Consider the following 19,163-nt stretch of genomic DNA (forward strand, 5'->3'; position numbering starts at 1 on the left):
GACACCCCCTCTCTACAATCCTAATGAGAATTAAGAGAGCTATAGATAGTGGATGTATGGATAGATATATGACGTGAGTTTAGACACAATCCAGCTAACATGAAAAGATAATATCTCAAATTCTCAGCATGGTTCTGTGCAGACTTATCACCTACATTTTTGTCCACGATAAGAGCAGCTGTGTCCCTTGTTCATGCTAAAACACCAAATGTCCTTTCTGTTATTTTTATGTCAGCAGTGTATCTGAGACCACAACCGCTGTTTCTTTTTCCAGTGCTGTCAAATGCCTCTCGCTGTCTCTGGGTGAGACTTTTTACTACATGTACAAAAACAAATGTTGTTAAAGTTCTTTTCAACTCCTGCCCACTCATGACCTTTTACTATCTTTGTTCATAGAAATGCCCTGAAAAAGCTAGCTATTAAGTGTACAAGGCATCACTGACCTATGGGCTGTTTTTTTTAGACCTCCCTGGGATCACTGGGTTGATTTGTCAGGAAATGTACTCCACTAGTGTGTAATCAACAAAACCAAATTCTAAGGGGATCCCAACTGGTGGGAACATACACTGCAATTTTCTCTCTTTTGGCTCCAACCCAAAGTGACAGTGTAGGAGGTGAGGTTTGATTTTTTTTTTTTTTTAGTACAATTCACACTTGAGAAAGCTCCTTTTATAGAATGGAATGCCTCAGTGAGATGTGAGGTTTTCATTTGTGAGAAAACAGGAAATAACAAGGTTTCTTTGAGGAAATTCCACAAAGTTTAATTTAACTTTAGAATACTAGCAGCACTGCATAAGAGACAATCAAAAGCCCGGATATATTTAAAAATATTATCCAAATATGGAGAACTTTCTCACACATTGCATTCCAAGCAGAGAAAGATTATAAAGATTGGAAACTATTTTTTTCCCCATATATTCTGGTCTGGTCGTTTTTTTTGTTTTTTTTTTAATAGCACAGCTGATTTCAATACAAGAACACAATTCAAAAGACGCACCAGGACAACCCCAGTAAAACACGGAGCACTGAAAAACTGTACAAATATCATTGTGTCACTGAATGAATAAATAAGAACTGAAAACAAATGAAAATTCCCACAAGAAACCTATAATAAGACAGAGCACCTTTATCACATGTCCACACTCATGTGTAAATATGATTGTACTTCCTCTTTTTAATGTTTTGACTTTAGAAAAAGAAATAAGCCTTTTTCATTAGCATGAAGTCACTCAGAAAAAAATGTCTAGAAATGTATATCTGCAAAATTATTGGTTCAGACTTTAGAATGCAGCTTGTATTACTATGAAACTATTTAGTGCATACATTCAGCCAATGGAATACTAAATAACAGCAGAAGAAGGAGAGAAGGGGAAAACAAATTTGTGTTCAGATGCGACCGACAAACCAAAATAGCTAGGAGTGCTTTTATAATTACCGAGTTGAAATACCATAACTAAAAGGGGGATGATTGAATTTATTTATTTCAATACAGTGCTGTAAAATTTTGTCATGAACTTTGAAATTTTGTTAACATTCAACTGAAAAGATTTTCTTCTACTTAGTAAAAATAGAATGTACTTTGTAATTATGATGAAATAACACTACATAATGGATATGCAATATTTACTGTGTAATTACCGTAAATAAAGGACAAAGGACCATTTAATCATTCAGCCTTCATCCACTCTTACTGCAGAATATACACTGCCGTTCACAAGTTTGGGGCCATTCAGAAATATCCTCATTCTTGAAAGAAAAACTTATTTTTTTCAGTGAAGATAACATTAAATTTATCAGAAATCCAGTCTAGACATTGTTAATGCGGTAAATGACTATTCTAGCTAGAATCAGCTGATTTTTAATGGAATATCTCCATAGGGGTACAGAGGAACATTTCCAGCAACCATCACTCCTGTCTTCTAATGCTAGTTTGTGTTAGCAAATGCTGTTAAAAGGCTAACTGATGATTAGAAAACCTTAAAAAAAAACCTTAAAATTATGTCAGCACATGAACAAAAGTGCGAGTTTTCATGGAAAACATGAAACTGTCCAGGTGACCCAAAACATTTTTACAGTAGCATATATCATTACAATAACTAGAATTACCACCTCATGATTTTTTGCTTCTGTCAACTCCTGAAGTTGCACTTTGCACCCATGTCGGTCCAGATTTGACCTTCGACCTTTCGGATATAAAATGTCATCACCTCATCATTTTGTCCCACTAGACATTTTGTGTAAATGATGACATTATTCCTGTGAACTTTCTTCTTGCTGGACAGCATTTCAAACTCCCATGTTTTTTCCAATTTTGAAGCAATTCCCTCGAGGCCTACAAAAGATATCTAACAGTCAGTAGTATGAGATGGAAAAACATAGTGCCTGGCTGTCACTGGTGGGATGATGGGAGAATAAGTTTTGATTACTTTGGCCATTCCCTCACTAGATTTCAAAACTACAGGATTGCTCGCCTACATATCTTAACCTCCTGAGACCTGGCGGCCACACATGTGGACATCATTTTTTCTTCTCAAAAAATATTTATAATAATAACAACAAAGAAACAATATAAATATAGCATAAATATAATAAACATAATAATCTGACATTAGATATCATCCAGTTATTATATTTATTGGTTACTCCTTATCCCAAATGACTAGAAGAAATCTAAAATGCAAGCCCAACCAAACCTCAGGTCTTATGAGGTTCAACACATTACAGTGACTATTTAACCACTATAGTAACACAGGTAACACAAGTCTACTTTCCCTAGACTTAGACTAGTGTTCTAGTCACCACTGCTAACAAAATATGTTACATTAATATTAATAATAATAACTCCACAATTTTTAAATGTACTCTAATTACTCCACCGTTCCTTGGCGGAGTTATGTGACGATCAGCGTATGTTTGTCCGTCTGTTTGCCTGTCTATTTGTCTGTCTGTCTGTTCGCAATATTACTCAAAAACAGCCTAATGGATTTGGATGAAATTTTCAGAAATGACACAAGGACCAACTGATAAGATTTTTGCAGCGATGCGGCTTATAGTCTGGATCCATGGATTTGTTAAAGATTTCTGTGTTTCTGAGTCCCGTAAATTCTCGCCACCTGCTACATATTTAGGTCACGATTCGGCATCTGGACATAACGTACACATGCACAACACGCCTGTGCTCAGCGCAAGGTCATTTTGTTTGTAGGTACATCCATATTAAATGGCCACATTCTGGAGTGCCATGATTTCTGGCATAAATTTATTTTTAAATTTCAGTCATAGGAAATCATACAACGACTGAGCAACCTTGGCGGAGTACTGTACACTCTGAGTGTCTTTCTTGTTATAGAAATGTAGGAGCTGAATTTAAAACACGGAATAAAAAGTTATTAGCCCTTATTTCGTAGTCTCTAATTTTCCTCTCCTGTCCTTAGATTTGTCTATAAGAACACAGTAAATATTGCACTAATATCACATATATGTTAAATGATTTTACTGTAATTTGCGGGCTGCATTCTACAGTGGCACCAAACTAAACAATAAATGATTTACTAAAGTAATTCTTGTTCATGTGCTCTTTATGCAGGTATTTTGAAGAAACCAACACTCTATTTACGTTCCACATGAATTAATTAAGTCAAAGGAATTCCATTCATCATGTACAGGATGTGTCCATTAGAATCTCACCAATCCTCCAGGATTAGGTTTCCGTGCATCTGTCCTCATTTAAAAATCTCCCTCGGCCCTGCATTGGCATGAATGAGCGTCATCATCTGTGCAGTCAGCATTAAGAGATCAAAGTCATCAACTGCACCCCCTCGGCTCTCTGGGAAAATTCCTTGACACTGACGAGATATCCTTGCTGACAGGGAGGGAAAATAGTCTGCTGATTACACTGATTAGTTCCTCCTCTCAGGATGAAGTTGGTGTTAATCAATTACATCAGATGTTTGCAGAAAAACAAACAAACAAAAACTTGCAGCAGAAGAACACACAGTTGGGATACCTCAGGCTGAAAATCCATGCTGAGTATAACCTGGGTTACCTTTTCAGGTAACTTGAAGAACGGACATTCCTAGATGTATATCAAATGCTATGTGATACTGTAGGTCCAAGATAAAGTTCTCGTGTTGTTTATTTTTAAGGATTTTGTTACACTGAGGTAAAGCTGCTGTGTGGAGCCTTTTCACATCACATATATATGACAGACTCCATCAGTTTTCTTCATTTCCACAGGATCTCCTGTTAGATTGTTTTCCATGGTTAAAAAGATCCAGAACAGGATGCAAAAACATACGGCACGGCACAGTCCAAAAACTGTTAGCGTAGCATCACAGCCAAATACAGAGATTTCACAGGCAGGTGTGAATACCAGCTTCATATTATTTACAATCAAAGCTGTTAAAAATACAAGCTTTAATCGTTTAAGTTTTCTTTTTTTTATCTACAGTGATGACATTTCATCAGCAAAAATGAATTATTTACACATACATCCTTCTCACCTCTGATGTACTTAGCAACTTAGCTCAGATAGATCTAAGAGTTTGGCAGATATTCAAGTCCTAAACATACCCAGCTTTGGTACACTGATAGCGCCGCTGATTGAACACGTGAGTCCTTTCAATTTTAGTCCAGAGACATTTACAGAATGTCCTTTTATGGTAGCTAACTTGAAATGAAGAGCTAGGCTACAAGGGTCACAATTAGTAACTGTGTTTCTAAAATGCATTTTGTATGCATTTTTAAAAGTTGCAAAGAGTTTTTCTAAATAAAAAAGGCCCCAATTTGCTCTCTCAGTTATTTTAGTTTTGTTTGTTTTTTTTTAAGGAATTTGCTTTGTGGGAGTTGGAAACGCCTCTTTAGAATAAGCTCTAATGTTGCAGATATTTAGCTGTGTCTTTTGTTGTCTTCATCTCTGGACAGCATGAAACATTGTCAATAGTAGCAAACATTAATGAATAACTACAAGTTCCCTCATTTCCCACAGTTTCTGAAAATGTCCCTCCATTTATTGTATACCAGTTTAGTTTCTGACTTCTTTTACTCCAACATAGCATATAACACCACCTCCTGGCAACATTGCACGCCTAGTTTCTTCAATTGCAACCAGATACTGGAAGCAAACCTAATTCATATTTTCTTTTTACATTTTTATTTTTTTTGCAACATTTCAAAAGTTTGCTCAAAATTCACTTGACAGTTATTAATGAAAACTATAACAGCTGTATGTGGTTGCAAAGTCAACGGTGTTTTTGGTCTGTAAATGGTGATATTTACAAAGAGCTCCTGGTACACTTAAGAGGTCCACTTAAGGTATTCAGATGTAAGAAGTTTGATTGAGATTATCTTTGTGAAACTAGGGAATGCTTTCTTATTCACACCTCATTCAAATATCAAGTGGTAATGCTAAACCAAGTGAAGGCTCCAGCATGTAGTTTACGCGTAGCGATGGCTACTTAATGACTAATGAACTGTTTGAATTTCTGACCGTGTTTGTGTTACCAGAAACTGCATTTTGTCTTTTTGTTGCAGCTGGCTGCTTCAAGCTCCTACGTCAAACTTGCCAAGCTTACACATTCTCAGTTTCTCCACTGAAGTGACAAAAAGAATAATTTTTTTATGGCCTTTTTGGATAGACAAAGTGAGAGAGAGACAGAAAGTGGGGGAGTAGAATGGGGAAAGACATGCAGCAAGGGGCCGCGAGCGGGAATCGAACCCGGGCCGCTGCGTCAGAGACCAGTATGGCGTCAAATTTGGGTCAAAAGCCGTGCGCGCGCAACACTCTCTTGCGCGTGCGCAACACGTAACCCGCGCGAGCGGAAAACAGTCTCCACGGGCGCAAAAAACACTCTGCACGCGCGTGGCAATGACTCCGCGCGCGAGGAGTCTCTTACACGCGCGGAGACATTGCTACTCGTCCGTGTATGGTGCCATAATTATCCATGGAGCTCTGATTTATGCACGCGGATAGAAGACTTTTGACCCTTTGTGGGCGGATACCAGTGCTCGCCACAACCTCCCTATGATTGGCTGTCTGCGACATTGCCACGCGCGCGCAGAGTGTTTTTTGCGCCCGTGGAGACTTTTTTCCGCTCGCGCGGGGTACGTGTTTCGTGCGCGCGACTTTTGACCCAAATTTGACACCATAGACCAGCCCCTGTACATGGTTCACCTGCTTAGCCCGTTGAGCCATACAGGCACCCAACAAAAAGAATAATTTGACTTCTAGTGAGACAGCAAACCAGTGGATGCAGCCAAAGCATTCTGGGATCACTTGTATTTTGATGGTGAAATAATAATCTCTTAACAGTTTCTACAGTTCTTGAAAATGCCACTTCAATCATTCTTGAGACAGAAGAGACACAGTAAAACTACATTCATTACATAAAGCTGAAATTCAATTACCTTATTTGTGTTGGCTATGTAACTAATATCTGCAGTCAAAACAAGTTTCACCATTTTCCTGAGTTTCAGACTTGACAGGTTTTGAAAGAAGAGATACAGGAAACAGAGACAGATCAAAGAGAGAGCAATCGAGTCCGACAGCTGCTGTGACTTCATCCCCCTCTGGTCCAGGTACAATGAACAGCGCTTGTGTGGAATAATACAGCTGGAGCAACCCTACTTACCGACATAAAAAACACACACCCACTCATTTCTGATGACTCTGTGAAGTACGGCGAGTTCCAGGGTGACAGCTGGCACAACTGACAGTCAGTCAAACGTTGGTGCAGTTAGTCGACGGTGGTGTATCTGCTTTGCTGCGGATCTCCTTGATTTCATTGAGCGGAGAATCACTGGTACCAATCTGGCATTTGAACACCTGCTTGTAAGCTTTCCTGAAGTTCTCCGACAGGAAGGCGTAGATGACCGGGTTGACAGATGAGTTGCTGTAGGCTAGGCAGTGTGCTGCCACCCGTAACATGAAGGACGCCTGGTTCAGGGGGAAGGTCCCGAACTCCACCCAGAGGTGAATGACGTGATGGGGGAGCCAAGACAGGCAGAACACCACCACCACCACCAGCACCGTCTGAGCAGTCTGGGATGAAGAAACAAGAAACAAGGAACAGAAAGGAACAGGTGAGAGATTTTATCAGTCCCTTAGTTGAATCTAACCTCAGATTCTACTCTATGAGCTTAATACCTTGGAGAACCTTTCTATGTTTATATTCTGCAGCTGTTCTGGTGTTATGCTTCATTCATTTTCCATCTATGATATAGTAAACTTTGCAATATGCCAGCTGAGGACTACATGTTTACATTGGTTTTCATAGAGAGTAGACGGGAGACTGTAAATCTGAGGTGTTGTAGATAAATATATAGAAGTTCATGACAGCTATTGTAAAGACCTGAGGACAGTACATAAACTACTGTATGATGAGTTATTGCCTGTTGTTTGATACTATGTTTATAGAATGCATAGAGCCAGAAGTTCTAATGTCCATTTAGGCTGCACTAGTTGTTTGAAGACAGAACCGCAAATCCAGTAAAGATTCTATTTTTGGCTCTGTTTAGGTCTGAAACTTCTGAGAAAGACTGCCTCTGCCTCTTTGGCTGCAAAATATTTATTTTTTGTCTGCATTTATTCTCATTGTTTACCTCCACAGAAGGAATGTCAACATTTTATGAGATTAATGCATATTTTTGTCTTGCAGCCAAATATTTTTTGCTAAATACTGTATTTAAGCGGCTAGTGGGTAATGTCCCTCAGCTATTTGTACAGCTGCAGCTAGAAATGATTTCAAAACACCAAAACAGTGAACTAAAAGATGCAAAAATGTATTTTAGTCCTGAGTGAAACATCCAACATGGTAACAATTCTTTACTGACATCTTACTATGATCAACCCATTCCACAATATACATTGTAAAATAAAATATTATTAACACAGCCTAAATTGGTGATGATACACCAGCTGATACAGCAGACTCATTTGCATGTTATTTCATACTAATACAGATTTTAATAACCCTCAATTGTATTACATTAAGCTGATTAGCAGAACATAAATCACATTATTCTATTGACATTTCACTCAGCAGATCCTGCTGCAATCCTCATTAAATTAGCCAAAATGCAAATGCTCAGCACAGCATTACCTACTGCAGATAATGTGGTTACATCTCATTCCAGTTAGGTAGATATCTGCAGAGCTACATATTAAGCTTCATTCACACGGCTTGTGGGGCTTTGAGTGTATGTTCACCAATGACAAGCATGTGAAAAAAAGTGACCATGTTGTGTAATAAACGGTCTGAACAGGATGCTAATCGTGAGGGCAACAACTGGGGACAACAGAGATCTACATTTGTCGAGCTGCTATACAGACATAAACAGTAGGTTGCATGTTCTGACTTTCAGCTGACAAATAATTACATTGCAGTCAAAGTCAAGCTAGAAAATCCTGAATAAACTCATATATTCCCTGGACTTTCACTGATGGACTGATGAGATTCACCACTTTATATCATCAGTATCCACACAGAAAGTTTGTCTAATTAATAAAGTCTGGGCTATTCAATAATTATTCTTGGCAATGTAGTGGTACCAACTACCAGTTCTGCACATAATTCATCATAAAAGTTTTTATGATCGAAGTTTTTACCCTTTCAAAGTCCTTGTCTTTATGAAAGACACAAGACTTACTGTGGAAATTAATTTACACAATATCTAAGAAGAAAATGGTAGATGTTATTACTTCTAGCAAGGCCATCAGCTAAAAGCCACAGCTGTTAAGTATCATTGTAAAAAAAAAAAAAAAATCTCCATTGAAAAACACAGAAATACGTACTGAAGAGCCTGGAAGTAAATTAGAAATTCTGCTATTGATGTTATTCTGCTTCAAGAAAGTTATCACATAACTGATGTAAGTAGAAGGTTACATATTGAGTAGAGCAGAGAGCAGAGAGAGATGGACGTATAAAGTAACAGAGACATAAGAAAATAAACAGAATATCTCGAGATTTAGGGTAAATAAACTGACATTCAACAGATACAGCCTTTTGATGAACAATGTGTTTGTTCCAGCACTTCTTTCAGAGATATCTCAGCTGGTAAACACTCTGAAACCCATTCTCACTTTGGTTTTGTTGTATTCGTGAGGATAGGTGCTGCATCAAGGTCCTTAAACTTGTATTATTAAAGGCACATTAATCAATATTTTCTGATAACAAACAGTTAAATGAACTTTTGTAGTGTGAGAAGGATCGATCGTGGGAGAACTTTGACTCACCTCAAAAGCATGTCATAGCATTTTTAAGCCAATTGTTCAGGTTTTTCTAACCCACAACTTTGCTGTTTGGTTCAGTCTCACAGATGTCATCATTTGTAGTATACAAACAGAACTAATTTCAGTAAAAAAGAAATCCTTGCTACATGCACAGTGCAGTAAGGCAGACAGTAAAAACCCCTTTCAAACATGCACGCCTCTCCATTAATCTGATGGCATCTAGATATATTGTCCTCATGTCTAAATGAGCGTCTCGGTCATTTTTCTGGAAATGACAGAGTCTAATAGCATTCACATATCACTGTTTACATGACACAAGTCTGAACTGTATGTTGTTGCATTAATAGGTGGCGATTACACCAATGCAGGATGTTGTTACCTAAAGGGGCAACAGTCTAGAAAATGATGCTGTAAAATCTGCAACCTGATCTCTGCAGAAGCATTATAGCTCACTTCATATACTGTCCAGTCTCACCGCTAAGGCACATATCACACATGCACTGCAGCTCTCCCCATGAAGACGTGAAGAATGTTAATGTAAAAGTGATCTATGTCGAAATGACTGATGTCACTTTAACGGATTTTACATCTCCCTGGTCTGAAAAGGGCTTTAGTTAGTTGGTGCCAATTATTTCCCTCAGATTGCTAAAATCCCACTTTAGATCATATTTATGAAGGTATTTCAGGTGCAAAATGTTTGAGCACCTGTAACATCGAATTTGTAGTTGTGTACATTGAATTTGTATGTGTATCAGCAAATCTGATTTCCCAACACTCTATGAGTTGTGTACTTGTAAAATAACTTCTTGTGTGTGTTGATTTTTTTTCTTCCCACAAATACAACACAAAAATACACATTCACAAAATCGTAATTCCAGGTGCACAAATCACATTTACAGGTACACAAATCATATTTAAAGGTGCACAAATCCTTCTCTACACGTCACATATTTCAACACTGACACGCTCACATTTTGCACCTATTGTTGCAGCACACTAAGTGCAAAACATACTTGTGCATCTGCATTGTACGAAGTGAAGTTGAGGTGAGAATTTGAATATGTGCAAATCTCAATGTGAATTTGTGCAATAAGTATGTGAAATAATTTACCACGAAAATAGCTGTGTCCTCTAACACACGAACACAAATTGCTACTTACAACCACTTGAATTCTCCCCACGAGTCACACATTCTCTGTTTTCTACAGGTGCAAATCAGAAATCGTACTTTTGGTCCCGCTGAGATATTTGGTGCAAAACTACAAAACGATCTGTGTATAAATTCTATGCTCTGAGATTGACAGACTTTTCGGCCAGTCAGAGAGACTGTAAATGTGATTTGTGCACCTGGAATTACAATTTTGTGAATGTGTATTTTTGTGTTGTATTTGTGTGAAGAAAAAAATCGACACATACAAGAAATTAATTTACAAGTACACAACTCATAGAGTGTGGGAAATCAGATTTGCTGATACACATACAAATTCAATGTACACAACTACAAATTCGATGTTACAGGTCAGGGTTCTCGCCAGCGCATTTCCTGTTACGCTGTCTAACGGCCCGTTACGCAGTCGTAACGGCCCGTTACGCTGTCTAACGGCCCGTTACGCTGTCAGTTTAAAATATTGTTATGAGAGTGTGTGGCTCCGTCATGAGAGAGGGAGAGAGAGCAGCGTGTGTAAGTGTGAGAGAAGGAGAGCGAGATGTCCGAGCGACTCTGAATGCAGCGCGAGCGAGAGAGACGGCAGTTCTGTAGAGGAGGAGAGAAAGTGCGTAGTTGCTGGGTTGGCGGTACTGTGCGGTTCAGCCACTGTTGATAGACAATAAAGGCTGCAGTGTTCTTCGATACGACTGGGCTCCTGTGTCTTTGACTATACGGCTGCTGATGAAGTGAAGGGGGTTAACCCCGGGCTTCCTGACCATGGTCGGGGGTCGACCAGGAAGGGTTAACACTGTGATTAGGGCCGCTGCCTTGTTATTTTGACAGATAACGCCATGTGCGTTTGTTTTTATCGACTGGGTGGCTATCTAGGTTAATTTATGTCTCCCCACCTCAGCCGTACTTTCCTGTCGACTGACCCATTCCCGTCTATTGCGCGCGCGTGTGCGTGCAGGAGGACCTGCTGTTACGCTGAAAAAAAATTCTGGTGAGAACCCTGCAGGTGCTCAAACATTTTGCACTTGAAATACCTTCATACATATTGATCTGTGGTAGCTAGAGGCAGCATGTTAACATTAACAAGTTTAGAGAGTTATAGTAGAGTGCCTGTATATCAGAGTGGCGACATGACGGGTCCAAAAAATTTTGGTCACGTGATCTATGGGCGCCATTTTGTTTACAATTCATGAACGCCGGGTTTTCCTGTTAACGTTGTTTACACTGCAGAGAGTAATTCTAGGTCTTTTTCGCTTCCTAAATACCTGAAAAATGACAGACTGTTGTGCCTTTGGGTGCACAAATTGATCGGAGAAGGGATTCCACATGTTTAGATTTTCCAGTAATAGTGAAAGAAAGAAACTGTGGGAAAATAAAGTCCGGAGAGTGGGATGGAAACCGACTTCATCATCGTTTTTGTGCCAGGTTAGTCCCATGTATGTACTTTCATGTTATGATGTATGGGTGAATGACAGATAGAAAAGTTTGATGTGATTTTAGGCAGTTGTGGTTATTTTGACTTTGACCATTTTCATGCATGGAGATGCATGAAATACGGGCCGCTGAAGTTTAACGGGGTAACCCGTTAAACTTCAGCGGCCCATATGTGCAAACGTATTTTGCTAAATTGACCAAAGCTGCAAACTCGATGATAGAAACATTATACACCCATGGAAAGCTTAGATTCTCATGAATCCGCCGGTATAAACCACTTTCAGATGTGATTACCACAGCGGGTAATATAAACGCATTTGTCCAACAAACAGCAAATAACGTAAACAGCACAACTCACTTTTGAAGGCTCAAAACTGGTCACAGATGAAAATATTCCACAAAAAACGGCCATAATCCAACCTTGGACGCCCAGACAAAACAAGCCAGTAAAATATTTGTCAGTAAGCAATCCACAAATAGCTAGTTTTCGTGAATGTGCACCTCACGCTGCGCGTCCCATATTCAGTGAATGGAAACAAAATGGCATCAAATCCCCAGTTGTTGCCACTCTGATATACAGGCACTCTAAGTTATAGATTGTTGCACTGCCCCCCAGTGATGAAAATATACATGCCTACGAGTGCACACAACACTTAAACTTTTTAGGAACCTTTCAACTCAGACCAACATAAATTCTGGCCATTGTTGTAGCCCAAAGCTGTCCACTGGTAGGCAGAATGACGATACTAGTAATTTGTCATTTTTTTATGCAGCCTGATGAAATGCTTCATGATCAGTATTTCAACTTTGGAACTTCTCGCAAAAGTGTAGTGTTGATCAGCTTGTAATGTAACGGGATCTTACTGATTATATTAGGGATAAAGATCACCAGTGGGACCATATCCAGCTAGAAATAAAAGGTCAACATTGGCCTGAGTCCAACACACACAGACACGCAGTATCTGGGGAGAGTTTCCCACAGTTTTAGTGCTGCAGTATGGTAATAGCGGTGCTTTGTTTGGATAGTTTCACTAACACGTTCATATCTTCACCTCTCCCCACTGGGAGCCATCAGTGCGGCTAACATAAACAGCAGCATCTCCACAGGAAGAAAGAACTAATCAAATTTGTGCCCTACAGCCTTTAGATCTTTTGTTGAGCTTGTAAATGATTGAAGAAAAGCTGTCATATTCTACTTTCTGATTCCGTTATTGATGTTATATTGATCCAGCTTCTTATTTATCATCTCGGCGTTGCAGATCATTATTGTATTCATGTAGACACAGTCAAGGCTGGAAACAGAATAAACATTTCTTCTTTGTGTTGTAATGTATTTTGCATTTCAGTGAACTGAACTCATTTTACTGTTTAGTGCTCCATAAATGAAAGCTGCATTACAAGCTACAACACAAATGTAAGGTGGCACTTTTAGGACATCGGAGGCTAAAATCTTAAAAATCTTGCATGAACTTTACTTTTCGCAACTGATTTGAAATGTTCAATGCTAGTTTTTCCATCATTCAGCAAACATTCCATGGTAATCTTTCAGTTTTTTGTAATTAAAGCAGTCAGAGACGGAAACTAGATTTCTGCATGTACTTTTGGCTTAGTTTTCAGGCTTAGATAATGTAGCCTGTGATGGGAGATTTTAGCCAATTACAGGCCTTTTGATGCAGAACAGTTGGATAGTGGTGCAATGGTTTAAAGTGAATGGTGATTATTTTTGTGTTAACCCACATATTGAACCGGAACAAGCTGCTGTATTGTCAAATTCTATCCTTTTCAGTTTGTTGTTGTTTTTTTTTGCCTGTTGCAAATTTCAGCATATTGCAGTTTTAATGTTGCTGTAAGTGACTCTAGAAGCCACTGACAAAGACTGTGTGAATATTGTGGGATTTGGGCTTTCAGGTTTTTCATTCAGACAGGATAGTAATGCTCACTTTAGGATAGTAACACGATTTGGTCTTTGAAGCGTTGGCGGTCCTGTTTCAGTTTACAGATGCTGTTTAACAGCTTCAAGAGGCCAAACATTCAGTTTCGTAATTATCCATAACCATCTGTGTGCTCCGTCTGGACTCAAATTCTTAAACCTACCACTGAGCACTAATTGCTTGCTATTTAACCTCTGACTCAACATTGAGAATTCATTAAAACCTTATGCTCTGTCAAGTAAAATGAACTCCAAAGCTTCTGCTTTTGCACGGACATTAACCTGGAAATATAATATTTAAGTTTTTGGTTTGTATTTGATTTTTTCTTGACCTTAGCACAACATCAGATGTGGGAAGAGGCTTATATTGAACAGGTTTGTCTCGAAGACCTTCCAGACTTAATATTGAACATTTAATACCTTCGGCTAGATTTGGCTTTTGACAGCGTCAATGACTTTCGAGTCTGTGTTATTCTCACTGAGTGTTTGGCGTTGATAAGAAGTTAGTCTTGATATGTTTCACAACAGCAGTGAGAGTAACCTTGTTCTTCACAGCTGCCACTGAAATTATGTTTCAGAGACCTGCCAGGGAGCCGCAGAGAGTCTAGTAAAACACTTATTTAAATAAATCCCCTCCAAAGTCAGCATGTGGCTTGCTACAACTTATTTATGTCTCATTTGATTTTCATCATAGCATATCTGCTAGTGCTTTGAGGCAGCAGACAAAAATCAACCTCATAATTCCTCAGTAACAACACAGTAAGTCAGTGCAATCATGTGTTTCCCTGGAAATAACCTAGTTCAGGTGTAAAGGAAGAGTGCCACATTTCCTAAAATATGTTCCTTCTCTTTCTTGCAGAGGTTGATACAACTACAATTAATTGTGGGATTGTTTGTTGCCACACAAACAGTTGGAGATACAGGAACACACTGTTTCTGGCCAGGAAATGGTCTCAGACATACACTGAATTTGCACTATATCATTCCCATCATGGTTAGTTAGAAAATAAAGTAGGAAATAACATTCCCGCCAGCCTGTGAGTTGTAATTAAGATACTGAGAGTTTTTGCTACAATATGTCACACTTTGTGAATAGAACCACAAACGTGTTAAACAAACTTGGCTACAAATGACTGCAAAGTCCCAATAGCTGTTTGTAATTACATAATAACTGATTTAACCATGTCGTGTTTCAGTTTATGTATGAATTTTTGTCCAATGTTACGACAGGTAAGATGCTAGAGGTCTGCATTGGGTATATTTCAAATCAAACGAGCAGCTTCTAATCTTTACTGTATGCTCAGCTAAGCTAAACTAAAATGCATTTCCTAGCTGTAGCTACATATTCAGCAGACAGATGCAAGTGAGGTATCATTCTTTTTGTCAAGAACTCAGGAAGAAATCAATGCAGCTTTTTTTTTTTACCAAAGCCTCAAGCTAAATTCCAAATCTTTCACGTAATGTAACCTTGGGTTACTGTGGCTATATTCTTGGTGACTGCCAGGTTGACATTAGCATCTTTAAGCAACACTGGCTTGCAAGGAACATTACCGTGTGCCGGGTTTACCACAGGACACACAAAGTGCAATACAACAACTGGATTAGCTGTTCAGGTAGAGTGAGGAGAAAGCAAAGCTGAGTCATCTTGAGGCCCTGTGATAGAGCAGGTGTCACACCAATTTGTTTCCCTTGAAGATGTGTTTTGCCTGGCAACACCTTTCCCTTAACTTCATACTGTCAAAGGAAGTGAAGAAAGAAATTTCTCTCCAGAGTGCAGTTTTTTCTGAGATTTTTAACATAATTCCAAAAAGTCTGAAAGTAGACTGCAAAGACACTGTGGCTGATCTCTGTTTTATTAATGCTACTAAACTAACTTTAAACTGGGTTTTGCTGTAAAAAGGCATACCCACACTATAAAGATTTGACTACACATGGAAATAAGACAGTGGGTGATCTATTTGCTTCTCAATTAAAATCCATTATGATTTTTTGCATTCTGCACAGACTCCAACATGCTATACTGTACTTTAATCTTCTGAATAACTACCTCTCCTGACTGGCGCTGACCAAAACAGACAGACTGCAAATGAAGCATAATTTGGAACTATCACAATAAATCTGTACCCATAAAAACATAAATATGAATGTCACAGCTTTCAAATTAAAATCATTCATTTCAGCAGCCTCATACATGTCTCTGTGTTCCAGTGCAGAAGCAGTAGATACCTTATGCAGCTGTAATATGTGTGTAAACTGTCTCTTGTGACATGAGTTAGAGGCCAACAGTAGCTACCCTGAGGTAATTTATGTATAAGGTTTAAAGCACTATTTGCCAACCATTTATCACAAAGCTGTCAGTGTAACATTCTCTCTGTGCTTTCTCTATCAGCACAGTAAATCATCAGCACATCTGAAATTCCCGTTTTACCTCCCGAGGTTGTTTTCAGTCTCATGCAATAAAGCATATTGATAGACAGGTGGCCTCCACATCACAGGACATGTACATTCTCATCAACCTCTCCCCCTCCCCACCGACCAGGAGTCTCAACTCTTGGCTTCATAAGCTGCAAAACTGATCAGCTGTGAAGAGCAATGGACCAACAGGCAGATCTGCAGTGAAACAGGTGACGGCAGATGACGGCTTCTTGTCAGAAATAATGAAGGCGAGACAGTAGTTTGTCTTTTGGCCACTTTGCTGAAGTGTGCCTGTTAACAGCAAGCATTATAACATTAATATTCATTATTTGGGCTCCAAGGAAACCTGGAGACGAGTTCCTCCTGCTGCCCGCTGCATTGGAGGTAATGCATATGGTACAGACTGGCTTGTCCCCTCACTGAATAATGTGTGCTGGACTGTGTGCCAGCCATGATATATTTCTTCCTAAAGGCCAATGACCCTGGCCTCTGCTGTCTTTGAAACAAACCATATGTGCAGCAGAAGAGCTCCATGAACCATAAAAGACCCTTATCCAGATAAATGGAGAGGTTTTCAGTGACGGTTCAACATATGGATTCTTACAATTTGTGTCAAGGGTGAAATTATTTCCCATCTTAACATCCATCACTGTGGCAGATATTAGTGGAAGTTTATGACACAATCAGTACTTTAGGTGTAGCAGTATTTCTTTTACAGACTTTGTACTTAAGCCTGTGTCATTTTTCAATCATATTTTTTATTATTTAAGTCCCATTGAGATGCATTAATAGATCACTTCATCAGTCTATGCACACTACAACCAGACAATTCTGCCCAATAATCCTTGACATACCCCACCACCCAGCCATTCAACAAATTACAGCAATACATACCTTTTTCTTTGATGCCTCTGACTTTTTGGACATATTTCTTAGTTTTTTGTGCAAGTGATTTAACACCTGTAACAAGGAGATATAGGTGAATGTGCTTTTGTTTGCCAAGTGATTTACGTAAATAATAAATGACCCATATCTAAACTTATTAGGTATTCTTACCTTTGCATAACAAAAGGAAATCAGCAGCAGAGGCAACACATAACCAAAAACAAACGTGAAAACCACATAGACTTTCCTCTGGTTTTGATCTGGCCACACTTCCCAGCAAAAGGTTTGATTCTCCCCACTGTGAAAGATATTCTGGTAGTGCATGACGGGCGCAGCCATGGCCAGAGACAGTATCCAAATCACCAGCACGCCTATCAGAGCGTGACGCGCCACCCGGATGGAGGACGACTTTCTGGAGTGCACGATGGCAATGTACCGGTCGACGGACATGGCAGACAGGGTGAAAATGCTCACGAGCATGGACACGGTGAAGAAATAGTGGATGAACTTGCAAATAAATGCGCCCAGGACCCACGTCGGCAACATGTAGATGGTGGATTGGAAAGGGATGCAGAAGAGCAGGTAGGAGAGGTCCGCTATGCTCAGGTTGAGGATGAAGATGTTGGTGGTGCTCCGCGGTTTCCCGGGTTTGCTCCGGGCCAGCACGGTGATCACCATGGAGTTACCCAGGACGCCGAGCGTAAAGATGAGTCCGAAAACCAGCAGCGTGATGAAATTATCCATCCCGATCCCGAACAGTTTGTCGTCCTCTTTCTCCGCTCCGCTGAGGTTCCACGGTTCCTCTAAGAGCCACACGGACTCTGACAAGTTCATGATTTCTTCTTTCACCCTTAAGACGAACTTGAAATGCTGCCAATGTGACCTACAGGAGGTCTGTGATCCACTGCTGCCTCATGACACCAAGTTTTCAGAGCAGTGGCTTATGCGTCTCCTTTGGCGCTCCTGTTTATAGTGTTTTCGCTTTTCTGTACATTTGACTTTAGATTTCGGTAAATCCTCCTCCTTAGTTTTGCACATCACATTTCTGTCAACTACAAATACACAGAAAATCCAAAGCTACTGAGTTTTTTGTCCAGATCTGATGGTTCGTGCCGCTGTGCGTCCCGGAGTCTCTCTCTCTCTCTCTCTCTCTCTCTCTCTCTCTCTCTCTCTCTCTCTCTCTCTCCTGATGCGCACCTGTTGCGTCTGCGCACCGACCGCACTGATCCAGTCTGGAGCCTCTTTCTCTGCGTCTGGTCTTTTCCCCTCATATTAAAGCAGGGGCTGGGCTGTGCTGTTCACGTCAGCATCTATACCACCTCCCAAGAAATGCTGGGAGCAAAAAAAGAAGAGAGAAATACTAATCTGAATATGCTTTGTTCTCCACTTTTCCGGAGCTATCCATAATATATTTTGCGATATGACACAAAGCAATCTTGTTCAGCAGTCATGCTATAATTGAATTATTTGAGTTTGACTGTCATTTGTCAAAAAAGAGTGAATGAGCTTTCTACAAACATTATAACAAAGAGTTTAGTGCCAAGTTTGTGTTGTTCTTGTAGCATTAAATTATACATATGAGCAGCAAATATACACAGAGTCTAATTTGGAGCCATATAATTTTATCAATTTCTTAAGATTTTGTCAGTACTACAAACAAGCTACTGTGTTTTTGTATCCAGGCAGATCACACAACATCATACTAACTTTGCAGCATGATTGACACTGACATTGACAGACAGAAATTAATAGAGTACCTGCAAAATACAGCAGATGGTTTAAATACAAAGACCAAGAGACTCAAAGATGAAGTGACATATTCCAGAGATACCTCTGTATCACTACCCAGAACAAGCCATGTCTTCAGGATGTTCAACACCGAAGGATGAAAGCGAAAGATGCTTACTCCTGAACAGTTTGGTTACAACCTTAAGGTTCTATTCGAATGGACCAAGGACTTTAGTTTGGCCATGGAGCAAGTCCCCTTACATTAGGTGTTGGCTGAATGAGTATAGCCTTTCGTGTGCCAGACAAACAAGGATGCATATTGAACCTTCTCTGGAAAAATAACGATTTTGAGCATAATTGTCGTATTTTATACAATGCCAGTA

General features: G+C 39.5%; 1 protein-coding gene across 2 annotated transcripts in view; it reads right to left on the bottom strand.

Moving 5' to 3' along the window:
• Positions 1–18,782, bottom strand: part of LOC110949666 (galanin receptor type 1-like) — a 39,362-nt gene extending 20,580 nt beyond the window's left edge. Inside the window, exons 1-3 of one of the 2 annotated variants that reach the window (XR_007945574.1) lie at positions 17,224–18,782; positions 17,062–17,127; positions 6,630–7,039 (exon numbers count right to left, since the gene is read on the bottom strand). Coding sequence is in view for 1 of the 2 variants with exons in the window: in XM_022191827.2 (XP_022047519.1) it covers positions 6,719–7,039; positions 17,062–17,127; positions 17,224–17,886 (1,050 nt within the window). In the remaining variant the exon portion in view is untranslated. Of the gene's footprint in view, positions 1–735; positions 7,040–17,061; positions 17,128–17,223 lie in introns of those variants that run through there. The other variant, XM_022191827.2, reaches the window with a different exon arrangement.
• Between the last annotated feature and the right edge of the window lie 381 nt (positions 18,783–19,163).

The sequence above is a fragment of the Acanthochromis polyacanthus genome, chromosome 12 (genome assembly GCF_021347895.1).
Source record: "Acanthochromis polyacanthus isolate Apoly-LR-REF ecotype Palm Island chromosome 12, KAUST_Apoly_ChrSc, whole genome shotgun sequence".
NCBI lineage: Eukaryota > Metazoa > Chordata > Actinopteri > Pomacentridae > Acanthochromis > Acanthochromis polyacanthus.